Below are 26876 nucleotides of genomic sequence, written 5' to 3'. Positions count from 1 at the left end.
AAGGGGAAAGTGGGAGAAGGGAGGGCATTACCATGGGATATTGTTTACAATCATGGAAGTTGTTAATAAAAACAATTAAAAAAAAAAAGAAGGCGAGGAGCCATTAGAGAGATACTTCTGGCTTCTACATGCACACCCACACTTGTGCGCACACATGCATACACACTTGCACATACATGTGCACACATGCTGTAGTGGTATGAATGTGAATGTATGTTCTCCATAACCTCGGGGATTTATTTTATTTATTTATTTTAGAGAGACAGAAAGAGGGGGAGAGAGAAAAAGAGAGAAAGAATGGGTATGCCAGGGATTCTAGTCACTGCAAACAAACTCCAGATGTGTGCACCAGCCTCTGGGATTTTTGACTAAGGCTAAGCTTCCTGCTTAAGTTGCCAGCAGCTTTCTGGAGGAGGTATCACCAGGGACAGATATTTTAGTCCTAAGGTGTACAAAGAGCCAGTTTTGAGCTCTGGCTATTTGTGTTTGCTGGCTGTTGGTGGTCTCTCTGCTACGGATCTATGGAAGTAAGCCAGTTTTTTTCACCATGATGAAACTTTCTCTGGATTCTGTAAACCTAAAATAAACCCTTTCCTCTCATAAGCTGCTTCTGGTCGGATGTTTGTCCTAGCAACAAGAAAGTAACTGCAACACATGCATACCACACGCATATATACATGCAAAAATATGCTAAGTGAAATAAGCCAGACAAAGAAGTTCACATGAGCCTATTTACACTAAGAATGATAGCATTATGGAAATGCAAGGTTTTGGGTTGCTATGAGGTGGTGACAAAGGGCATTGAGGGATCTTTCTGGGGTCATTGGAATGCTCTAAAAGTAGATAGTGCTGATGCATGTAAAAGCATAGATTTATTAAAGTTACTGATTACACTTAAATATACATAAATGTATTAAAATATACTTAAAACAATGGGATATTATGGTGTATAATTTATGCCTCACTAGTGTTGGTGTTTGTTTGTTTTTTTTCTCACCAAAGCAGTGTCACTCCAGCCTAGACTAGCCTGGAACTCACTCTGTAGCTCCAGGCTGGCTTTGAATTCATGGCAATCCTCTTACATCTACCTCCCAATTGCTGGGACTAAAGGCATGTACCACTATGCCTGGCACTAATGTGTTTTTTTAGAGACAAAGAGAATTGGCATGCCAGGGCATCTAGCCACTGCAAACAAACTCCAGATGCATGTGCCACCTTGTGCATCTGGCTTACATGGGACCTGGAGAATCAAACCTGGGTTCTTAGGCTTCACAGGCAAGTACCTTAACCATTAAGCCATCTCTCCAGCCCCTAAAGTTGTTTTTACAAAACTCTATCAGTATGTAATAAGCATTCAATGCCAGAGTGAATAACTAACATTATGTAAGCATTTATTAGTAAGCAAGAACTGCTTTATTTTATATTTTATTTTTGGTTTTTCCAGGTAGGGTCTTGCTCTAGCCCAGGCTGACCTGGAATTAACTATGTAGTCTCAGGGTGGCCTCAAACTCATGGCGATCCTCCTACCTCTGCCTCCCCAGTGCTGGGATTAAAGGCGTGTGTGACCACGCCTGGCCCTTTTTTGTTTGTTTGTTTGTTTGTTTGTTTTTGAAAGTGAGAGAGAGAGAGAGAGAATAGTTGTGGCAAGGCCTCCTGCCCCTGCAAAGAAACTCCAGACACAAACTGCAGCACACTCCAGTTGCCACCTTCTATATCTGGCTTTATATGAATTCTGGGGTATTGAATTGGGCCATCAAGTTTTGCAAGCAAGTAGCTTTAACCACTAAATCATCTCTCCAGCCCCAACAAGCACTACTTTAAATATATAACATGCCTTAGCTCAATTTCACCCCTCTCTCCCTTCTCTTCTCTCCCCTTCCCTTTTCCTGCCCTACTATCCTCCCCTCCCCTCCCGTCCCCTCTCTTCCCTTCTCCCTCCCTCCCTCCCTCCCTCCCTCTCTCCCTTCCTTCCTTCCTTCCTTCCTTCCTTCCTTCCTTCCTTCCTTCCTTTTTTCTTTCTTTCCTTCCTGTGCTGGGAATTGAACCCAGAACCCTGAGCATGCTAAGTATATGATCTACTCTAAGATATACCACTAGACCCTCACACTCATGTCTATACTTAAAGAAGTCTATCAGAAATGTGTTCAAGCCAGGCATGGTGGTACATGTCTTTAATCTCAGCACTCAGGAGATAGAGGTAGGAGGATTGCTGTCAGTTTGAGGCCAGCCTGGGACAACAGAGTGAGTTCTAAGTCATCCTGGCCTACAGTGAAACCCTACCTCAATAAAAAGAAAGAAAGAAAGACAGAGAGAGAAAGAAAGAAAGAAGGAAGGAAGGAAGGAAGGAAGGAAGGAAGGAAGGAAGGAAGGAAGAAAGAAAGAAAGAAAGGCATTCAAATACCACTGTAACTTTTAAGAAATATATAAAAGGTAGTAATTTATTTCTTGCAGTTCTGGATTCTGAGAGGTTCAGGATCAAGACACTGGAAAATTCAGTGTCTGGCGAGGGCTTCTGTCTCCTTTCACAATGTGCCTTGACAGCTGTGTCTTCACATAGAGGACGGACAAAGGGGGGCACTTGCACAATTTTCCCACATCCATTTACCACCTGTACAAATATTAATCTAATTTTTTAAATATTTTATTTATTTATTTGAAAGCATAGAGAGACAGAGAGGCAAGGGCCTCCAGCCACTGCAAACGAACTCCAGATGCATGTGCCACCTTGTGCATCTGGCTTTATGTGGGTACTGAAGAACTGAACTGAGGTTGTTAGGCTTTGCAGGCAAGTGCCTTAACCACCAAGCCATCACTTCAGGCCTTAATGTAATATATATTTTTCAATTTATATCAATGTACTTGTTTTATTTTAAAAAACGTAAGTGCTGCGGGGTATGGCTCACTTTTTAAAAAAATTTTATTAGCATTTTCCATGATTATAAAAAAAAATCCCATGGATGGCTCACTTTTAAAGCTCTTGGCAAGTTCTTGTGTTTGATCCCCACAGTGCAAAAATAAACAAATAATGTAACATTATGGCACTGTGGTCATGGAAAACAACATCATTTTTCATAGGCAAAATAAGCCCACAAGGCTAAAGGATCTCAGTCTATAGCTAGATGCTGTTGCTCTAGGAAGACTTGCTCCCTCTAAGTGGAGACAAGAAGGTGACTTCAACTAGCAACAGGGAGAATTCCTCTCCAATGTCATCATGACTAAGAAGAGAAAGCCAAGATTAGAACAAAGAAGGTCTCTTGTCCTCCCATCTTCTGCACAGAGGTGAGAACCACAGAGGTGGGTACTTCCTGAGGGCTTACTGGAGCCTGCTTCTTCCACTGCCTTATCATGGCATCCCACAAGTCATCTACACTGAGGCTGGGCAGAGGGCTTGGCATCCTGGCTCATCAGGCCTGGACAGATGTGCAGTAGCATGACACTTGGTGGTTCAGAGCGGAATCCAGAAAGACACTGCTCTCCCAGAGAGTAGCCTGGAGCATAGTGTGCCTTGAGAGAGCCCAGTGAGTACAGTCTGAAGTTTGGATGTGTATATGACCCTAGTCATGGGCCCTTGGAAAGTTGATGTGACTAAGCTGGGGTGACCTTCTTGGTTATGCCCTACTGAAGGCCTTCATCTTATCTCTGTTATGACAGTCACAACATGCATGCCTGGGACAAGGGAGCATCAAGAGCAAGGAGAAGCTATAGCCAGGCCACATAACATCTCCCTTGAAGATGAAATATTTAGGGAGGACACAGTTGTCTCTGTTGCAGTCAGGTTTGCATTGCTGGTAGATCACCCAACCAAGAATAGCTTGTGGGAAAAAGAGGTTTATTTTGGCTTATAAGCTCCATGATGGCAGGGGAAAATGATAGCATGAGCAGAGGGTGGATATCATCCCTGGTCCACATAAGGTGGACAACAGGAACAGGAGAGTGTGTTAAACACTAGCAAGGGGGAGCTGGCTATAACACCCGTAAGTCTGCCCCCAATAATACACTGCCTCCAGGAGGCTTCAATTTCCAATTGCCATCAGCTGGGAAACCTAGCATCCAGAACACCTATGTTTATGGGGGACACATGAATCAAACCACCACATTCTGCCCCTGGCCGCCATAAACTGCTAATCATCCATGATGTGAAATGCAATGCATTCAGTCCATCTTTAAAAATCCCCATAATTTTTATCAATCCTAGTGATGTTCAAACATCCCCATAATCAAAGATCTTTTAACTGAGCCATAATACCAAAATGTGCCCCCCCCAAAAAAAAAAACCCATAGTGGAACAGAATAAACACACTTCAAAAGATGGCACTGGGCATAGGAAAAGAAATACTCAAGCAATACATGGCTTAAACAGGGCAAACATCAAACTCTGTAGTTCTAACAACTTTAGCCTATGAAAAGTCTCCAAGTCAGATAATTCTAACCAGCAACAAGTCTCTGGAGTTCCAATTCTGCCCCTCCAGCTAGGCTACTCACAGTCCTAGAAAACTTCATCTAGGACCAGCAGCTTTCCTTAGCAGCCATCTTGTGGTCCTGACATCTCCACTGGGTCTCCACTGCAATCCAGTTCATCCTCATGGCTCCATGGGGTCTCCATGCAGGCATCCAGCAAATCTGCTTCACACTGCCTATGACCATTTCCAAAACACAAGACCCCTGGAGAAATGGCTTAGTGATTAAGGCATTTGCCTGTGAAGCCAAAGGACCCAGGTTTGATTACCCAGGACCCACACAAACCAGATGCACAGGGACACATGCATCTGGAGTTTGTTTGCAATGACTAGAGGCCCTGGTGTGCCCATTCTCTCTCTCTCTCCCCCTCTGTCTTTCTTCTATCTCTATCTTTTTCTGCTTGAAAATAAATATTTTTTTAAAGTGTTTTGTCCAGGTATGGTGGCACATACCTTTAATCCCAGCACTCTGGAGGCAGAGGTAGGAGGATCACCATGAATTCTAGGCCACCCTGAGAGTACAGAGTGAATTCCGGGTCAGCTAGAGTGAGGCCCTACCTCAAAGAAACAAAAACAAACAAACAAAAACAGAAGACCATGTTGCAAACTCAATGATCCTATCTTTCCTGCATTTCTTATACTCCACAATACCACATAGGGTGCCAATTTGTTAATCCAGGGGGGAATAAAGTAGACTTTGAAGAACAGGACACTTCAAAAGAGTCTACATTCTTCCTGTTGCCCCAGTGCAGGTCAGCTGGCCCAATCTCAAAAGTTGTAATCTCCCAATTGCAGCTGAATGGGCAGCAGTTCACCCAAAGATTTTTTTTTTTCCTATGCCATATCCCTCTGCTCACACCAGTTCATTTCTACGCAAAGCAACCCTGAACAACTTCTCAGGACACAGGCATAACAGAAACCTTCTCATACAAACAGCCCAGTCCAAGCAAAGCTCTTTCTCATCCTCATAAGCCAAACCTCACAGTCCATAGTTCTTACTGCATTCAGGTCTTTCAACTCTGATCAAAATAGTCCATGAAGTTGTACTTACAGCACTGCAAGGTGTTTCTTAGGCCAAATTTTCAAGTCCTTCCATATTCTTCTTGAAAATCAGCTTCAAAAGGTCAAAGCCACACAGTCAGGTGTCTAGCAGCAACCCCACTCCTGGTACCATTTTACTGTTGCAGTCAGGTTCCCAGTGTTGGTAGAAATCACTCAACCAAGAGCAGCTTGTGGGAAAAAGAGGTTTATTTTGGTTTATAGGCTCAAGGGGAAGCACCACGACGGCAGGGGAAAACAAGGCATGAGCTTAGGGTGTACATCACCCCCTGGCCCACACAAGGTAGACAATAGGAACAGAAGAGTGTGCCAAACACTACTGAGGAGCAGCTGGCTATAACATCAATAAGCCTGCCCCCAACAATACATGCCTCCAGGAGTCTTCAATTTCCAATTGCCATCAGCTGGGGAATCTATCATCCAGAACACCTAAGTTTATGGGGGGCACCTTAAAGCAACCACCATATCCTCTTTCTTGAAAAAGAAAGGAATCTACAGGGAAAGCAGCATGAGACAAACATTGATTTGGATGAGATTAAAATATTTTCTAGCTGGGTGTGGTGGTGCACGCCTTTAATCCCAGCACTAAGGAGGCAGAGGTAGGATGATTGCTATGAGTTCTAAGCCCCCTTGAGATTACATAGTGAATTCTAGGTCAGCCTGGGCTACAGTGAGATCCTACCTCGAAAAACAAAACAAAATATATTTTTAACTTTTTTTTGGTTTATTATTATTTATTTATTTGAGAGCGACAGACAGAGAAAGAGGTAGACAGAGAGAGAGAGAGAGAGAGAGAGAGAGAGACAGAGAGAGAGAGAGAGGGAGAGAAAGAGAGAGAGAATGGGTGCGCCAGGGCCTCCAGCCACTGCAAACGAACTCCAGACGTGTGCGCCCCCTTGTGCATCTGGCTAATGTGGGTCCTGGGGAATTGAGCCTCAAACCGGAGTCCTTAGGCTTCACAGGCAAGTGCTTAACCACTAAGCCATCTCTCCAGCCCCCAAACAAAATATTTTTAAAAATACTTTATTTGAGCCAGTTGTGGTGAGCATGCCTTTAATCCCAGCTTTCGGGAGGCAGAGGTTAGAGGATCACTGTAAATTCAAGGCCACCCTGTGACTACATAGTGAATTCCAAGTCAGCCTGAGCTAGAGTGAGACCCTACTTCAGAAAACAAAACAAAACAAACAAAATATACATATTTACAAGGAAAGAGAGACAGAGAGAGAGAATGAGTGGGTACATAGGGCCTCTAGCCACTGCAAATGAATTCAAATGTATGCACCCTTTTGTGCATCTGGCTTTAGTTATGTATTAGGGAATCAAACCCAGGTCATTAAACATTACAGGCAAGCACTTTAACTGCTGAGCCATCTCTCCAGCCTGAGCTTAAAATATTAAATTAAGGGTTGGACATGTAGCTAGTAGAATGTTTTCCTAACGTTGAGAAAGCCCAGGGTTCAAGCCCCAGCACTGCCAACAACATCAATAATAAACTAGGTCAGTGTGTCCTTTTCTGTTCTCACTATGTAATTTTGGCTCCCTGGAATTCAGTCTTCAAATTCACATCAATCCTCCTGTCTCTGCCTCTGCCTCTTGAATGCTGGGATTACAGGCATGGACCATCATACCCAACAACTGGTTTTTTCTTATAGCTAAAAAATTAGACATTTATGGTCTCTGCCCAAAGGGTGGCTAAGGAAATCTCACTTTTCTCAAGGACTTCCCAGTAATATGGGAAACAGTCATAAAGAAAAAATAAGCTTTTCTTTTTGGGATAAGGAAGAAATTGAGAATGGTGGAGGTGGCCAGGAGGGAATATTCATTATCTTCTGTTCCTGCACTGGTTTCTGACTGTTCAATAAACTGGGTAGAGGAGAATTAAAATAATTTCAAAAGATCTCACTTTCAGACTATACTCAAAAGGTACCTATCTCTGTGATATAGAAAATTATCTTTGGTGCCTGCTGTGTTTTGGGAAATTCTGCTCTAGAGGACATGAATAAATGTTTGCAGCTCCACCCTCCAAACCTGGGGTTACAGACCATGTCCTTTGGTCTGTCTTTCTCAGTTGTGGACATCCACAAATTCTACATACCTGGCTTAAATGATTATTTTCTCCTCATATAGTTTGTTCTGTTGTTCCTTTCTTCTCTTACTAAATTTTTTATTTTCTATTTATTTAAGAGAAAGAGAGAAAATGGGCACACCATAGTGTCTTGTCATTACAACAAACTCTAGATGCACTTTCCACTTTGTGCATATGGTTCTGGGGAATTGAACCTGGGACTTCAGGCTTTGCAAGCAATCATCTTTAATCACTGAGCAATTTCTCCAGCCCTCTTTTCTTTCTTTTTTAATTGATTTTTTTTTACATAGTGTTAAGCTTTTAATTAGATAAAAATGAACAAAGAAAGTACTCAGGCACACCATTTATGTAGTAACACTAAATAAGGACATAAGTTTTGTTTGTTTTTGTTTTCAAGGTAAGGTCTCATTCTAGCTCAGGCTGACTTGGAATTACTATGTAGTCTCAGGGTGGCCTTGAACTCACAGTGATCCTTTCCTGTACCTTCTGAGTGCTGGGATTAAAGGCGTGCACCGCGCCGGCAAGGATGTGCAAATTTAAATCCACTACATTACTTAGCTGGTTTTCATAACAGCATTTAGGCACATCATTTATAATGGTATTTATTTGTAAAATATGTTTAAGACTGGTTGGTAATTTAGTTTTGTTTTGGGTTTCTTTTAAAATTGAGACAAGAACTAGTCATGAGTTCACAAAAACATTTATGGAAATTTTGACTCTAGTACACTGGCGTCAGCCTTCTAAACTGCAAATATGTGTGCATGTAATTTAAGCCTATCATTTGGATTATTAAGATGCGTCCTCATTTCTTTAAAGACATTTTTAAAGACAGGGCCTCATGTATCCAGGGCTGGCCTTGAACTATGTAGCTAAAAATGACCTTCAACTTCTGATCCTCCTGCTTCTGGAGTGCGGGCATGACAGGAGTGTGCGGCCATACTTGGGTTATGTGGCGCTGAAGGTCAAACCCAGGCTGCATGGCCAGCCTGTAAATAAATGGTTCTTGACTGCTATTATGGACATGATATATTCAATCCAACGCGTGGGGCATGATGGCTGATTTCACAGGACTGTTCAATTCCATCTGATTAAGAATCAAAAATCAGCCGGGCGTGGTGGCGCAAGCCTTTAATCCCAGCACTCGGGAGGCAGAGGTAGGAGGATCGCCATGAGTTCAAGGCCACCCTGAGACTACAGAGTTAATTCCAGGTCAGCCTGGACCAGAGTGAGACCCTACCTCGAAAAACCAAAAAAAAAAAAAAAAAAAAAAAAAGAATCAAAAATCAATGGTGACACAGCCATCCTAATCAGTTCTTCAAGGATATGGTACAGCTTCCAGCGTGCTGGTTATCCCGACTCTTCTCCTCTTCACGCTGTCACTTACACATACCTTTCTTTTACAGAAACAAAAACATATTTAAGTTCACCAAAATTATGAAGTCAGTTTGTACAGACCTGAATTAGAGTACTTTGACATTTGTTGTCTCAAAGACCCTTTCATGACTGATACTTCCTTCATTCTGGGTCAAGGAGCGGTAGCACAGGAAGAATAAGATTCCCGAATGCAGAGTCTTGCGTTATGAAGTATCCAGATGAACGGGCATGCGCATGCTGCAAAGCCGCCTTCCGTTGGGCTGCAATGTGCCGCTGCTCAGCGCGGTCCCGGAAGTCCTTGTTGAGAGAGGGTCTGGAGAGGGCAATGCTAGCTCCAGGATGAGTTGTTGAAGATTGGTTTTGCATGAGTCATTTTCTTTTCTATGTCCAGCTCTGCCAAGATTGCAACTCTATTTTTGTTTTGAAAACCTTGTCCTGAAGGATTTGCTGCCATCTTCCCATTTTCTGTTTCAATTATATTTGGTGGCAACTGATCATCACTTTACAATCATCTGGGATGCGGCTGACCCCTGGGAGGCCCCGCTGGCAGGTCTCGGCCGTCCAGGGGGCGCGACCACTCGCAGCCAGGCTACGGTACCCAAGCCGCCGCACTACATTCTCCCCGCCGGCCTTAACTGATTTTTTAATAAAAAAGATTGTACTCTTATATCCCCTCTCCCCTGCCCTAATTCTGCTAAGGATCTTCCTCAGTGGGGTTATCAGTATCTTACTTTTAAAAACTATTTTATTTTTATTTATTTGAAAGAGAGAGAGAGAATGGGCACACCAGGGTCTCCAGCCACTGTAATCAAACTTACCTTTGGTCAGCAAGGGGTCATTCTGCCCAGAAGTTTTGCTCTCTACTGGAAGCTTGTAAGGTAAAATGAAAAATCTTTAGTTACCCAAGGCACTGTGGGAGGAAATATGTTGGGATTCACAAACTACCTGTTAAGGACAGCATTTGGTTTCAGGTTTTGCATCCTGTTACATTTTAGCCCTGAACTTTTTATGATCTACCACTGGGTTAATTTTTGTTGTTGTTGTTGTTTTTGTTTTTCAAGACAGGGTCTCACTCTAGCCCAGGCTGACCTGGAATTCACCATGTAGTTTCAGGTTGGCCTCAAACTCACAGTGATCCTCCTACCTCTGCCTGGGATTAAAGGCATGCACCACTACACCCAACCTTGAATGCATTTCTTTACTTAAATAAGATTAGTGCCATCTGCTCTCCAGGGCTGCGATGAGGCGGAAATGAGGTAATACAACGTATACTAGAGTTTCTCTCTCTCTCTCTCTCTTTCTCTCATGCTGGAGCTCCAACCCAGAACACCCTGTACATGCTAAGCAAGTGTATTAGCACTGAGCTATTCCTCCAACCCCAACAGAGTTCTATAAAAATGTCATTCCTTGCCAGGCGTGGTGGTGCACATGCCTTTAATCCCAGCACTCAGGGGGCAGATGTAGGAGGATCGCCATGAGTTCAAGGCCACTCTGAGATTACATAATGAATTCCGAGTCAGCCTGAGCTACAGTGAAATCCTACTTAAAAAAGAAAAAAAAAAGGCTGGAGAGATGGCTTAGCAGTTAAGCGCTTGCCTGTAAAGCCTAAGGACCCCGGTTCAAGGCTCAATTCCGCAGGACCCACGTTAGCCAGATGCACAAGGGGGCGCACACGTCTGGAGCTTGTTTGCAGTGGCTGGAGGCTCTGGCGCGCTCATTCTCTCTCTTTCTCTCTCTCTCTGTCACACACACACACACAAACATCTTTCCTTTTGTTATTGTGGTAGTTATTTTTTAATATCTTATTTTCAAGCAGAGAGAAATGGAAGAGAGACAGGGAGATAGAAAGAATGGGTGTGCCAAGGCCTCCAGTCACTGCAAATGAACTTCAGGTGCACGTGCCACTGTGCATTTGACTTTATGTGGGTACTGGGGAATAAAACTTGGGTCATTGGGCTTTGTAGGCAGACACCTTAGCCATTGAGCCATCTCTCCAGCCTGTGGTAGTGAGTTTTGGAGTACCTCATAAAAAACAATTCTTCTGATTAAGATATATACAAATACAAAACAATGACAAAAAGATAATGTGTGTTTCAACATCATAGTTTGCAAAATCACATGTGTTGCAGACAGGTTTGCATTGCTGGCAGAAAGCACCTGGCCAAGAGCCGCTTTTGGGGAAAAGGGTTTATTTTGACTTATAGACTCGAGGGGAAGCTCTATCATGGCAGGGGGAAATGATGGCATAAGCAGAGGGTGGACATCACCCCCTGGCCAACATCAGGTGGACAATAGCACCAGAAGAGTGTGCCAAACATTGACAAGGGAAAACTGGCTATAATTCCCACAAGCCTGCCCCCTACAATACACTGCCTCCAAGAGGTGTTAGTTCACAAATTTTCATCAGCTGGGGACACCTACATTTATGGGGGACGCCTGAATCAAACCACCACAACGTAATATAAGCCAGACATGGAGGCACATGCTTGCATTCCCAGTTATTTGGTAGGCTAGATGGGGGTCTCATGAGTTTAGGCTAGTTTGAACTACAAAATGAGACCTCAATAAACAATCCCAAAAACCCCACGAGAAATATAACCTATTGTGGATTTCAACACACACACATGTGTTATATATTGTTTGGAAGTACATACATATGTGGAAGAAGTACTTCAAATGGGTGGGAAAACACTAAATTCATGCTAATGATTGCTCCTGGAGAGGAAGGAGCAGTGAGAAGGGAACTTCAGCTTTGCTTGAAGGAGAAAAGAAAGAGAAGGAGAGAGAGAAAGATTCAAAGCAAATGAACAAATTAGGAACTACAACTATCCAACCTGGGTGTATGAGTGCTTACTATATTATTTTCTGTGCTTTTCCATATTGAAAAAAAAAATGCTCTTAAAAATGTTTCAGAGAGGGCTGGAGAGATGGCTTAGCCGTTAAGCACTTGCCTGTGAAGCCTAAGGACCCTGGTTCAAGGCTCTATTCCCCAGATGCACAAGGGGGCGCACACATCTGGAGTTCGTTTGCAGTGGCTGGAGGCCCTGGCGTGCCCATTCTCTCTCTCTCTATCACTCTCAAATAAATAAATTTTAAAAAATAAACAAAAAAATGTTTCAGAGAGGGCTGGAGAAATGGTTTAGTAGTTAAGGTATTTGCCTGCAAAGCCAAAAGACCTTGGTTCAATTCCCCAGGACCCACATAAGCCAGCTGCCCAAGGTGGCGCATGCATCTGGACATTGTTTACAGTGGCTGGAGGCCCTGGTGCGCCCATTCTCTCTCTCTTTCTCCCTGTGTATTTCTCTCTCTCAAATAAATAAATCAAAATAATACAATATTTTAAAAAATATTTCAGAGGAAACCGGGTATGGTGGTGCACACCTTTAATCCCAGCACTTGGGTGGCAGAGGTAGGAGGATTGCTGTGAGTTCAAGGCCACCCTGAGACTACAGAGTGAATTCCAGGTCAGTCTGAGCTAGAGTGAGGCCCTACCTTGTAAAACGAAACAACAACAACAAAAAGTTTCAGAGCTGAGCATGGTGGTACACACCTATAATCCTAGCCCTCTGAAGATAGAAGCAAATCCAAGGCCAGTGTAAGACACACAGAGACCCTGTCTCAAAAACCAAAAATGCAATAGCTGTGGGCCGGAGAGATGGCTTAGCAGTTAAGGCGTATGCCTGCAAAGCCTAAGGATCCAGATTTGATTCTCCAAGTCTCATGTAAGCCAGATGCGCATGGTGTGGCCTGCATGTGGAGTTCATTTGCAGTGGCTGGGATCCCTGGCATGCCCATTCTCACTCTATTTCAATCTCTCTCTCCCTCTCTCTGTCTCCAATAAATAAATAAAAATAAAATAAATTATTTTTTAAAAACCCAATAGCTGGGCATCCAGAGAGATAGAAGTAGGAGCATAGTTGTGAGTTCTAAGCCACCCTGGGCTACAGAGTGATTTCCAGGTCAGCCTGTGTTACAGTGAGACCCTGCTTCAAAACAAAAACAAAAAATAAATAAAGACAACCAAAGCAAAACAAGAAACCAAGTTCTAGCTCCATGCTGAAAATCTGGAGTAAACAGGAAATGTAAAAGACACTAGTCACAATAGCCACTCAAATTAAATTACAGAAATAACCATACCAACATTTTTGGCATGTGTATTTCTTATCTTTAAAAAATTATTTATTTATTTGCAAGGACAGAGAGAGAATGGGTGTGCCATAGCCTTTTTTCACTGCATATGAACTCCAGATGCATACACACCACTTGTTCATCTGGCTTTAAGTGGCTACTAGAGAATCAAACCCAGGCCATCAAACTTTGCAAGCAAGCTCCTTAATTGTTGAGCCATCTCTCCCGGCCTCTTTTCTTTTTTTTTAATGAATCATCTGGAAATAGCTTTAAAATATTTATTTATTTATTTATTTATGAGAGAGAGAGAGAGAGAGAGAGAATGAGAACAGGCACTCCAGGGCCTCCTGCCATTGCAAACAAACTCCAGACCCATGTCCCAAGTTGTGCATCTGGCTTTGTGTTGGTACTAGGGAATCAAACCTGGGCTGTCAGCCTTTGCAATAAGTGCTTTAACTCCTCAACCATTTCTCCAGCTCCTTCTAATCTTTTTTTATTCGTTGATACATGCAACTGCAATTTACACAATTGGATAACTTTATTTGGGTATACTTGGGTTGCCTGCTGGCAGCTGAATTGCCTTTGGCCCAGGTATCAAGCACCAGGCCTTACATACAAACAAAACCATTCCCATCTCTTATTATGAAGCTTCTGGTTCACAAACTACCTCTTCACAAAAGCTCTGCTGTGTAGTGTGTAAATATTTAATTTAATCTACAACCACTTAGGCCTGCTGGTGTTTGTTTTCATTTATATTTCACCATGTTACATAATGCCAAATTTATCTGCCAATTCACTCTATTCCACCTGTGAGAGAGAGAGACAGGGAGAGAGAAAGCGAGAAAGAGAGAGAGGAACATCAAAACAGTTTGTTGGCGGTGATTAACTGCAATTATCCTTTTTTTTTTTGTTTTGTTTTGTTTTTCAAGGTAGGGTTTCACTCTAGCTCAGGCTGACCTGGAATTTACTATGTAGTCTCAGGGTGGCTTGAATTCATGTGATCCTCCTGAGTGCTGGGATTAAAGGCATGCACCACCACACCCAGCATGCAATTTTCCTTTTTCTCTACTTGGTTCTTCCTTCTACCTTAATAACAGATGAAGATCTTTTCTGTCTCTAGTCTTTTTTTTTTTTTTCGAGGTAGGGTCTCATTCTAGCCCAGGTTGACCTGGTGTAGTCTCAGGCTGGCCTTGAACTCACAGCGATCCTCCTACTTCTTCCTCCAGAGAGCTGGGAATAAAGGTGTGCACCACCACACCCAGCTAGTCTTTCAGTTTTTATCTACTTTTTTATACTTTGGGTGCAAAGTCAAGAACTGAATACTCTGCTAGTTAAGTCTGGAGGTAGTGCCCAGCATCTAGAAACATCTGCAACTGCACTGTGCAGTCTAGTAACCACTAGTTTTGCGTAGCTATCCTCGCTCAGATTTGTTAAACTAGAAGTGTAGGCTGGTGATGAAGATCTTTTGTTTTTCATTTTTATTTACTTATTTGAGTGTGACAGAGAGAGAAAGAGACACACACACACAGAGGGAGAGAGAGAGAGAGAGAGGGAAAGAATGGGCGCGCCAGGGCTTCCAGCCACTGCAAACGAACTCCAGACGCGTGCACCCCCTTGTGCATCTGGCTAACGTGGGTCCTGGGGAATCGAGCCTCAAACCGGGGTCCTTAGGCTTCACAGGCAAGCGCTTAACCGCTAAGCCATTTCTCTAGCCCGGTGGTAAAGATCTTGTTCAGTAAGCCCAAAACCTTGGATTTGATCTCCAGCACTCAAAAATGAGTAAATGAATTCACTAAGACGAAATTAAATTTTAAATTCAATTCCATAGTCAAAGTAGGCACATTTCTTTTCCTTTTTGCTCTTGGTGCTGGGATCAATGCTGGGGACTGGTTGTTCCCAGGCTTTGTCCATGCTATACCATGTGCTCTACTTCTGGGCTACAACCCCAGACCACATAAGGGACATTTCAAGTGCTCAGTCGTCACGTATGGCTGGCTAGTGGCTAGTGTTGGTAACAGATGTAGAACATTTTCTTGTCTCTGCTGGATAATGCAAGTCTAGAATCAGGTGGCAGCAGCTACGCTCTTTTTGCCCTTTGCAGTTTTCTCACTTTCACCTTCCTAGCTTTGAAAATCTCCGCAGATGCATCTGTGGACGAAGGAACAGCAGATAACACTTGGGGTTGAAGGCAAAGGATGTGAGAGGACCCTCTGCCTCCCTACAGACAGCTATTCTTAAAAAAAAAATATATTTGCCGGGCGTGGTGGCGCACGCCTATAATCCCAGCACTCGGGAGGCAGAGGTAGGAGGATTGCCATGAGTTCAAGGCTACCCTGAGATGACAGAGTTAATTCCAGGTCACCCTGGACCAGAGTGAGACCCTACCTCGAAAAAACAAAAAATATATATACTTATTTATTGAGAGGCTGAGTGGGTATGCTAGGCCCTCTAGCCTCTGCAGAGGAACTCCAGATGCATGTTCCACCTGGCTTATGTGGATGCTGGGGAATCAAACCTAGGTCCTTAGGCTTCACAGGCAAATGCCTTAACTGCTAAGCCATCTCACCAGCACCCCCCCTTTAAAAAAATATATAGAATACTTCATGAGTTTGCGTGTCATCCTTGTGCAAGGGACATGATAATCTCTGCATCATTCCAATTTTAGCATATGTGCTGCTGAAGTGAGCACTCCAGCCCTTTTTTTTAAAAAATTTTTTATTTATTTGAGAGCGACAGACACAGAGAGAAAGACAGATAGAGGGAGAGAGAGAGAATGGGTGCGCCAGGGCTTCCAGCCTCTGCAAACGAACTCCAGACACGTGCGCCCCCTTGTGCATCTGGCTAATGTGGGACCTGGGGAACCAAGCCTCGAACCAGGGTCCTTAGGCTTCATAGGCAAGCGCTTAACTGCTAAGCCATCTCTCCAGCCCTTTTTTTTGTTTTTCAAGGCAGTGTCTCACTCCAGCCCAGGCTGACCTGGAATTCACTATGTCTCGTCTGAGGGTGGCCTTGTACTCATAGTGATCCTCCTACCTCTGCCTTTCAAGTGCTGGGATTAAAGGCATGTACCACCACACCCGGCTCTCCAGTCCCCCCCCTTTTTTTTTTTAAAGATTCTAACATAGTTTATTAGTGACAATGTAAGCCAATGGCAACTTAGCCAAACTAAAACTTATCAAATGAATAAAATTCTTTTTTTATTAAAATTTTTTTAAATTATTTATTTATTTGAGAGCGACAGACACAGAGAGAAAGACAGATAGAGGGAGAGAGAGAATGGGTGTGCCAGGGCTTCCAGCCTCTGCAAACGAACTCCAGACGCGTGCGCCCCCTTGTGCATCTGGCTAACGTGGGACCTGGGGAATCGAGCCTTGAACCAGTGTCCTTAGGCTTCACAGGCAAGCGCTTAACCGCTAAGCCATCTCTCCAGCCCAAATTTTTTGTTTTTTGAGGTAGGGTCTTGCTCAAGCCCAGGCTGACCTTAACCATTATTAATCGCCTACTAGATATATGGCAGATATGGTTAAAGTCAACAATTTTTTTGTAGATTGTAAAAAATATACAAGTTAGGTCACTTAACATTAATACTCAAAAATACATGTTAATCAAAGGGCCTTTTAACAACTACAACAGAACAATGTATAAAACAAAGCTGCTCAATTTGCTTTAAAGCACTTGCTTTTTATACCAAAAAAACTTAAAACAGCCTGTTTTCAGAATCACACAAGAAAGTTCACATCTAGATGTCTTTTCTATCAAATGTTTAATCTTTATTATTAAAATCTTCATTTTTAAAAAATTTTTTATTTATTTATTTGAGAGTGACAGACAGAGAGAGAAAGAGGCAGAGAGTGAGAGAGAGAGAGGAGAGTGGGCGCGCCAGGGCTTCCAGCCACTGCAAATGAATTCCAGACGCGTGTGCCCCCTTGTGCATCTGGCTAACTGGGTCCTGGGGAGTCGAGCCTTGAATCAGGGTCCTTAGGCTTCACAGGCAAGTGCTCAACTGAGAAGCCATCTCTCCAGCCCCAAAATCTTCATTTTTAACTCCTGGTTGGATTTTTCTTCCTTGGCAATTCTTTTTGTTACACCGCTAAAATATTTCTCACGGAAGGAATTATGACCTTGGTATGGCAGAAAGCAATCACTTAGCAGGTGTGAATACTGGTCCCGGTTCTCAAACTCCTTCACCTTCTCCATGGTGATCAAGCACCTGGATGTGTGACTAGAAAGCTTCTGTTCACAATTGCTGATGAGTTTCAGGCAGGGGTGCCCAGGCACCATCTCTTCTGTGTATTCTGGTGTGTACACTGGTAACCAATAGACTAGTCTTCCACCTAATACAAGGGTCTCAGCTGCGAAGCTTAACAGGTCAAAAAACATATCACTCAGGTGATAACTCAAGGAAACAGGAACATGGCTTTCTGGACATTTTTCTATCCCCTTTGGTACTTCCTCTGTGACCCTGTTCTTCTTGTTGATTCTCTGATACCATATGGAGGATCAGTGAGAATTACATCAAAATATGTGCCCTTTCTCCAGGAAGGCTTAGATGCATCTGAAACCAGGACATCAAGATAATACTTCTCCAAACCATACTGACGAAGATTCGCCCTGATGTTTTCATCTGGTCCTCTCCATTTCTGGTTTTTCCTGTTTGCCTTTCCCAAGCCATGTACCATGTTGTAGTCTATGTCTGTCCCATACACATATGCACCAAAATGAGCAGATGCTATCAAAAGGCCACCTGTTCCAACAAATGGATCAAAGACAATATCATTTTTTTTTCACTTTTCCAAGGTTGGCCATGATTAATGACAAACCAGCATCCATACTTGTATTTCCAATAAAATGTCTCTTTTTGATGCTATATGACTCAATTAGCTCTTTTTATCCATCTGCAATCCATCTACCAAAACATATATTATATGGATGCTCAGGGATGCAGTTTGTGTCCAAACCATAATCCTCCAAAATAGAGAATGTATGTTGTGGTTTCTTTAAGTTCACTTTGCCTTCAAATGGTAGAAATTCAAGCGCATCAATTTGCTTGACTTTTTCTTCTTGTGTCAATGTCTTATTAAATGTATGAATCTTTATTTTATATGTAGAGTCCGAATGTAGAAATAGAACTTGGCAAACACTGTCCGTTTCATTAGATTTCTTGCAATTTCTTCAGAGGGAATGCTAAGAATCCAGAATGGAGACTTTCCATAAGTTTCCTGACTGCTGGTGAACTGGCCTCCAAAAAGTGAAAGCAAAGATTTTATTTCCGGCAGGAGGAACTCCAGGTGCTCCTGCGCCATGAGCAGCAGATACCTGTTCAGTGAGCCAGGCAACGCCATCGCAGCCCCCAGCCCTTTTTTAAAACAATTATTTATTTATTTATTTGAGAGAGAGAAAGAGTCAGATAGAAAGTAAGAGAATGGGCATGCCAGGGCCTTCAGCCACTGCAAAGGAACTCCAGCCCCTCTCCTCTGGTCTCGCTCTAGTCCAGGCTGATCTGGAATTCACTATGTAGTCTCAGGGTGGCCTCAAACTCATGTCCATCCTCCTATCTCTGCCTCCCAAGTGCTGGGACTAAAGGCATGGGCCACCATACCCAGCTGTGGGTTTCTTTTTCATTCACTCCTTCCCCTCTTCCTTTCCTTCCTCTTTCACTTTCCTTCCAGTTCTGGGATCGAACTAGAATCGCACATATGCTAGGCACTTACCACTGACTGAGCTACACCCATAGCCCTGATAAAATTTTCAATAAATGGAGAGTGTTAGTATCAGAGCTCCCTACCCATCTCCCTCTCTCCTTTACCAGCCTCCAAAATTCAACCAGAGATCTAGCCAAGCTGGCTCCTTCCCTGAGCACCAGCCTTCACCTCCATAGGCTAGTCCCTGGACAGTTGTCCCTCTCCCAAGGGCTTGAACAAAAGCCCCCAGTCACCCCTAAGCTTCCCTCTCTTTCCCAACCTCTTTCCAGAAGTAAGGGCCTGACTGTTCTGCATCTCTCTGTCTCTGTCTTAACCTCTCATCTGCCTCTCCCTACATACTACTCCTTTCCCTCTCTCTGTCTCTCTATCTCTCTCTCTTTTCTCTAGCCCAGGCTGAACTAACACTCAGTCTGTAGTCCCTAGCTGGCCTTGAGCTTACCTCTACCTCCTGAGTGCTGGGGTTAAAGGTGTGGGCCACCACACCCAGCTGTTTCTCTCCTTTATATATCTCTTTCCCCATTTCCCAGCTCATACTGGCTCCCCTCCACCTTTCTTTCCTAATCTGCTTCAGGTTTTGTTACACTTGCCCAGCCTCTGTGGTCTTGGCCTTAGTCTCCCTGTCTTCTCCATTTCCCTCTTCCACTCTCCCTAGCCTGCCTCTCCTCTCCTAAACCATGTTGCTCTGAGCTGTTAATAAATAAACTCCTTATTCCCAAGAAAAGGCGTGGTCTCAGTACTGTAAATGAACCTAACAATAATAACAGAGTATGGAGAGCAAGAATTAGCCAATAGATATCACTTGAGAAGGCTAATAAGTGGTCACAGCCCAAGATGATTGCTACTTTTACTAGGGACATGGGCTGTACTGAAAGATAGGGCAAATAGATAAATCAACACCTGCTAATCTTTGCAGCAAGGAAAACAATTAGCAAGTAAAGACTGGGGTGAAATATCTCTCCAAAGTGCAGGAGAGGCTGGTAGTGTTGCTGAGTGATAGTGACCTTGGTTGGCATATGCGAGGCCTTGGGTTCTACCCCAAACATATAATAAAACCAAAAAAATAATAATAATGAAAAAGAAAAAAGAAACAAACCCCAAACACCTGAGATGTCTTTCCCAAACATTCCTGTGATCCCACTTAGGGAGCTTTTACTTAACTTTTCATTTTCCTCCTGGATATTTCCATTTGGCTTTTTCAGAGGTGGGCTCTGTTACTATTCTAGAATGAATGCCATTTTAAACCTTAAATCACCACATTTTATTAGAACACCTATAAAGTATTTATGACTTTAATTAATAAAAGTATATCTTTTGCGATAATTGCCTTGGGCCATAAGCACAAAGTTAAAAACATTCTGTAAGTTACGTAAAGCCATAAAACCCTTAGGCAAGTGATAAATATGTACTTCAAGCATTAAGCCATTTCAAATAATTTTAAAGTTGCTTTAATAAAATGTTCTGGGCCAGAGAAATCAGCTGAAGGAAAAAAAAAAAAAAAAAAAGAAACAAAAGAAAACATTGGGCCAAACTGTGAAGGAAGCCAAGCCCAGGCTTCACCATGATGCGAGTGAAGAGGCAGTTACGTAAACAAGGTTGTCCAGGGTGAGGCTCTGTACTGAACTTGGGGACCGTAGGTAGCATGCCCTGCCAGATCTCAGATGGCAGCATCGCTGCAGAGAGAGAAGACAGTCTCGGGGTAACCAAATCCCAAACCACTGAGGTCTCCAACTGACAAGGTCAGTACCTACAAGTCTTTGAAGCAAACCAGCAACTGCTCCAGAGCTCTGAAGACATGTTTAGTCTTCCAGTTTTAGAGTTTTAGAGCTATAGGAAATAAAAGTGACTCAGTCTTATTAAATCTCATGCCTTTATCTGAATGGTAGACAAGCAGCAGCCTGAGAGTGCATGTGCTGTCACCATGCCACCCCTTAGCTCTCCTGAGGCTCATCCTCACTGGCACCTCTTTGTATTAATTAGCTCAGGAAGACGCTGATTTTAATCAGCCACACAGAGTTACTACTTACATCTCCCTTGTTGGGTATATTATTTAGGGTAATGCTCAGATTGCCTGAATAAAAACAGTTGCATACTTATTTAAGAAAAACAAAAAACATTCCTAGGCCCCTCTAAAGACCTAGTGAGCAAGAATCTTTAGAGAAGTGCCAGGAGTCTGCATTTTAAGATGTGTTCTTATTAATCCTTACACACGTTATCACTTAAGATTTGAGTAGATAGAAGATTTTAAAGAAAGTTTTATGTGCTTTTTACTATAAAGATTCAAGTTAGAAATTCAGCAAATCTCTGGGCCAGAATAAAGAAAAATTAATAATTGATAATGATTCAGTGCCAGATGCAGCACATAAATTCTAATAGCATGAGAGCTCAATGATTTGGCAAGCCCTTGATGTTGATTTTATTTCTCTTTTTTTTGTTTCATTTTGTTTTGTTTTTCGAGGTAGAATCTCACTGTAACCCAGGTTGACCTGGAATTCACTATGTAGTCTCAGGTTGGCCTTGAACTCATGACAATCTTCCTACTTCTGCCTCCCAAGTGCTGGGATTAAAGGCATGTGTTTCTCATTTTTTTAAGTTAGTCCCAACTTCAAATATTGAATTATAGGAACTGAGGGTATAGCTTAATGGTAGAAAGCTTGCTTGGTATACACAAGGCCTTAGGTTCCATTCTCAGCAGCAGTAAATGAATGAATGAATGAATAAATAAATAAGTAGTGCTCTAGTGTGGTTAAGACCTTCAACAAGTTTCCTTCTTTCAGTATTTACATTTCTTTTTTATTTGAGAGAGAGAAAGGTAGATAGAGAGGGAGAATGGGTGTGCCAGGGCCTTCAGCCATTGCAAACAAACTCAAGACACATGCAGCATTTTATGCATCTGGCTTACGTGGGTCCTGGGGAATTGATCCTGGGTCCTTTGGCTTTGCAGGCAAGTGCCTTAACTGCTAAGCCATCCCTCCAGCCCCAGTATTTACATTTCTCATATGTAACATGAAAATACAAATTTCTGTCCTATATATTAAAGAATGTATTTTTTATAATTATTATTATTTGCAAGGAGAGATGAGAGAAAGTGAGAATGGGTAAGCCAGAGCCTACTACTGCTGCAAACATACTCTAGACACACGTGCTACTCTGTGCATCTGATTTTCCTGGATACTAGGGAATCAAAGCCAGGCTGTCAGGGTTCGCAAGAAAGTGCCTTTAAACACTGAGCCATTGTCCCAGCCCCAGAATACTTTTTTAAAGATTTATTTTTATTTATTTGAGAGAGACAGAGAGTGAAATAGAGAGAATGGATGCACCAGAGCTTCTAGCCACTGCAAACAAACTCCAGATGCATGCACCACCATGTGCATCTGGCTTATGTGGGACCTGAAGAATTGAACCTGGGTGCTTAGGTTGTGCAGGCATGCACCTTAACTACTAAGCTATCTCTCCAGCCCCAGAATATTTTTTATAAAGGTATATTGATTGATAATATATATGAAAGCAGTTAAAACAATAAAGTGCTTCATAATCATTCAGTCTAGGGAGCAGGGAATTGTATTTTGTTATTATTGTTGACTAACTCTTTTCCATTCTGAAAAAAAAAAATCACCTACTAATTCAATATTCTCTTTTGTGAATTAGGGCCATGTCTTTGAATCATGATGGAAGTATAATGTGGCACAATCTGTTCATTGTCTTTGCAATTGAGTTAGCCATGTGGTGATTTTCACTGATTGTGGAGAAAATCAGATGAGACTAATTATTTTGGAACCTTCATAAGTACAGATAGAATTTTCATCTCTCTCACCATTCTTCATATTGTTGTTTGTTTGTTTGTTTTGGTGTTTGTCTTATTTATTTGAAAGCTAAGAGAGAGAAGTGGTGCACCAGGGCCTCCAGCCACTGCTAACAAACTCCAGATGCATGTGCTACTTTGTGCATCTAGCTTTACATGGGTACTGGGGAATTGAACCTGGCTCAACCCAGGCAGGCTTTGAAAGCAAGCACCTTAAAAGGCTGAGCCGGGCTTGAGAGATGGCTTAGCAGTTAAGCCTCCAAAGCCAAAGGACCTGGTTCAATTCTTCAGGACCCACGTAAGCCAGATGCACAAGGGGGCACATGCATCTGGAGTTCATTTGCAGTGGCTGGAGGCCCTGGCATGCCCATTCTCTTTCTCCCTCTCTCTCTCTGTCAAATAAATAAAAATAAAAAGTTAGGGACTTCCAGTTAAGATGGCAGGGTAGGAACCATGCTAAAGCAGCCTAGGGGAGAAAAATCCCAAATAACCCCAGCAAAATACATACTTCTACTAAAAAGTGAGGTGTATAAGAAATTACCAATGGCAGCAGAGAAGTAGGAGAGATCCAGAGCATCCAGAGCCCACATAGGCAGGTAGAAGAAGCTCCAGCAGTGGCGACACCAAGTCCACCGGGCCACAGCTGCAAGGCTCGGCTTGAGCTGCAGGAAAAGCCAGGTTAGGGGATTTTCCCCTCACACCAGAGCGCCTCACAGACTCAAGAAACATGAAGATAGGACTGCAGCAAACAACAGAGGAGCAATCCTGAGATGGAGGATCACATGGACTAGTGGGAGAACTAGAACCACCATCCACAGCCTCCCCTCCCCCATTGCCAGCACAAGCACCAGCAAGCACCAGAGACCCGGGGAAGGGAGCTCACAGCACCCAGTACCAGCAACAAGAGCAGCGATCCAGTGACCCAGCCAGCCTACTTGAACCCGCAGTGCACCAAAGACGAACCCAAGCAGGAGCACAAGATAACTGAAACCAAAATCATCCCAAAGGTAACTGGGATTTCACCAGATCAGTACCCACCAAATAAGCCTGGTATATAGGCCTGAACCAGAAGTGCTAATTGCACCTTCCATATCAGGATGAATTATATGTTAAATATGATAGATGGTCACATTTGCCATCTTAAATAAGTTATATTTCAGGCTTGTTATTTGTTGGTTCTTGAATTGTAGTGGCTCTTCTGTTGTTCATTAGGGAAGGGTCTCACAAGGTGACTTGGAACCCTCAACAGACCAGAAATCTTAATCTTCTAGTTGACAGGATTAAGGGTGTGGGGCACCACACACCCTAAGGGACAGTGACTTTGTTAGAGGATCTGGTTGTCATAATACCTACTCTTGCATAAATACTCTGTGCTGTTTTTCATTGAATGCGTACATTATTTAGTTAAATTTTAGAATGTGCCTGTATTTTGTTCCACTCAGTCTACTTGAATACTTGCATAACAGGCAAACCCAACATCAAGGGTCACTCCTATACTCTGAGAGTCCTAAGAGCCACTCTTGGCACCTTAATGTCCTACCCTGGAGATATGTAACATCAGATTGATTGATTGATACATCTAATGCTACTGCAGCTAACTAGAAGATCCAAGCATTAAATTAATCCAAGATGCAAAAATATATACATTATAACATAAGAAACAGCAAAAACCAAGACAATATAAATCTACCAAAAAGAAATGGACCTAACAGATATATGCAGGACATTTCATCCCAATGCTGCAGAATATACATTCTTTTCAGCAGCACATTCCCTAAAATAGACCATATATTAGGACACAAAGCAAATCTTAACAAACACAGGCATATTGAAATAATTCCTTGCATTCTGTCTGACCCAAATGAAATGAAACTACAAATCAATAGCAAGAAAAGCTATAGAACATAGACAAAATCATGGAAACTAAACAATACACTACTAAATGATGAATGGGTCAATGAAGAAATCAAGAAGGAAATCAAAAAATTAAAAGGGTTAAATGATAATGAGAATACAACATAACCAAACCTTTGGAACACAATAAAGGCAGTCCTAAGAGAAATTTATAGGTTTAAGTGTCTATATTAAGAATTTAGCAAGATCTCAAGTAAATGACCTAATGCTTCACCTGAAGTCCTTGGAAAAAGAAGAACAAGGCAAACTGAAAATCAGTAGATGGGAAGGAATAATATAGATTAGAACAGAAATTAATGAAATAGAAACAAAAAAAAAAATCCAAAGAATCAATGAAACAAAGAGTTGGTTCTTTGAAAGGATAAACAAGATTGATAAACCCTTAGCAAATCTGACCAAAAGAAAGAGAGAAGACACAAAAATTATACAATTAGAGATGAAAAAATCACCATCACAACAGATACCAGAGAAATTCAAAAAATCATAGGGACATACTATAAAAACATATACTCTACTAAGTATGAAAATCTGAAAGAAATAGATTTATATGACCTACGTAAATTAAATCAAGATGAGATTAATCCCTTAAATAGACCTATAACAAGTATGAAGATCCAAGCAATTATAAAAAAATCTCCCTACTAAAAAAAAGCGCAGGCCCAGATGGATTCACTTGTGAATTTTACCAGACCTTTAGAGAAGAACTAATACCAATGCTTCTTAAGCTTTTCAATAAAATAGAAAAAGAAGGAATCTTACCAAACTCTTACCAAGCCAGCATGACCCTCATAGCAAAACCAGGCAAAGATAGAACAAAAACAGAAAATTACAGACCAATCTCCCTCATGAACATAGATGCAAAAATTCTCAACAGAATACAAGAACATGTTAGAAAGACCATTCACTCCGACAAAGTAGGCTTTATTCCAGAGATGCAGGGATGGTTCAAAATATGCAAATCAATGAATGTAATACATTATATAAATGGACTGAAGAAAAAAAATGACATGATCATCTTATTAGGTGCACAAAATGCATTTGACAAAATCCAACATCCCTACATGATAAAAGTCCTAAAGAAACTGGGAATAGAAGGAACACATCTCAATATAATAAAGACTACTTATGACAAGCCTACAGCCAACATATTACTAAATGGGGAAAAATTGGAAGCTTTTCCACTAAAATTAGGAACAGGACATGGGTGTCCACTGTCCCCACTTTTATTTAATAAAGTACTGGAAGTCATAGCTATAGCAATAAGGCAAGAGACTCACATAAAAGGGATAAAAATTGGAAAAGAAGAGATCAAGTTATCATTATTTGCAGATGAGATAAGTCTATACATAAAGGACCCTAAAGACTCTACCAGCAAACTGTTAGAACTGATAAACACCTATAGCCACATAGCAGGATACAAAATAAATACACAGAAATCAGTAGCCTTCCTATATGCTAACAACAAAACACAGAGGATGAAATCAGAGAATCACTCCCATTCACAATTGCATCCAATAAATAAATAAAGTACCTTTGAATAAGCCTAACCAAGGAAGTGAAGGATCTCTACAATGAGAACTTTAAAACACTCAAGCGAGAAATTACAGAAGACACTAGGAAACGGAAAAACATCCCTTGTTCTTGCATCAGAAGAATCAATATTGTGAAGATGGCAATGTTACCAAAAGCAATCTATACATTGCTATACAATCTATACAATGCAATCCCCATCAAAATTCCAATAGCATTCTTCACAGAAATAGAAAGAATAATCCAAAAATTCATTTGGAATCACAAGAAAATCTGAAATATCTAAAACAATACTGAGCAACAAAATAAGGCTGGTGGTATCACCATACCTGATTTTAACCTATGCTACAGAGCCACAGTAACAAAAACAGCATGGTACTGCACAAAAGCAGACATGTAGATGAATGGAACAGAATTGAGGACCCAGATGTAAGTCCAGGTAGCTATAGCCACCTGATATTCAATAAAAATGCCGAAAAATACTCATTGGAGAAAAGAAAGCCTCTTCAGCAAATGGTGCTGGGAAAACTGGATATGTATTGGTAGCAGGATGAAAATAGATTCTTCTCTCTCTCCATGCACAAGAATTAAGTCCATATGGACTAAGACCTTAACATCAGACCTGAAACTCTGAAACTGCTAGAGGAAAAAGTAGGGGAAACCCTTCAACATATTGGTCTTGGCAAAGACTTTCTGACTATTACCCCAAATACTCAGGCAATAAAACCACAGATTGATCCATGGGACCTCATGAAATTACAAAGACTTTGTACGGCAAAGGACAGTGAATAAAACAAAAAGGGAACCTACAGAATGGGAAAAAATCT

The 26876-nt window shown here is 42.0% G+C and overlaps 1 protein-coding gene, 1 non-coding gene and 1 pseudogene across 2 annotated transcripts; all 3 read right to left on the bottom strand.

The window, feature by feature from the left end:
* Window positions 1-9117: 9117 nt before the first annotated feature.
* On the bottom strand, window positions 9118-9430 carry LOC123459237 (SOSS complex subunit C-like). The gene is given in 2 exon segments (XM_045144871.1): window positions 9118-9358; window positions 9360-9430. Coding segments are annotated over 2 exon segments (312 nt in total).
* A 20-nt stretch (window positions 9431-9450) lies between these two features.
* LOC101593718 lies at window positions 9451-18446 on the bottom strand (annotated as a pseudogene).
* Window positions 15690-15793, bottom strand: LOC123459690. Its single transcript, XR_006636448.1, has one exon. It is a non-coding gene; the product is annotated as a U6 spliceosomal RNA (small nuclear RNA).
* Window positions 18447-26876: the final 8430 nt, after the last annotated feature.

The sequence above is a fragment of the Jaculus jaculus genome, chromosome 3, assembly GCF_020740685.1.
Source record: "Jaculus jaculus isolate mJacJac1 chromosome 3, mJacJac1.mat.Y.cur, whole genome shotgun sequence".
NCBI classification, from domain to species: Eukaryota; Metazoa; Chordata; class Mammalia; order Rodentia; family Dipodidae; genus Jaculus; species Jaculus jaculus.
The sequence above is the reverse complement of the archived record's forward strand: the minus strand, read 5'-3'. Positions and strand labels throughout refer to the sequence as shown.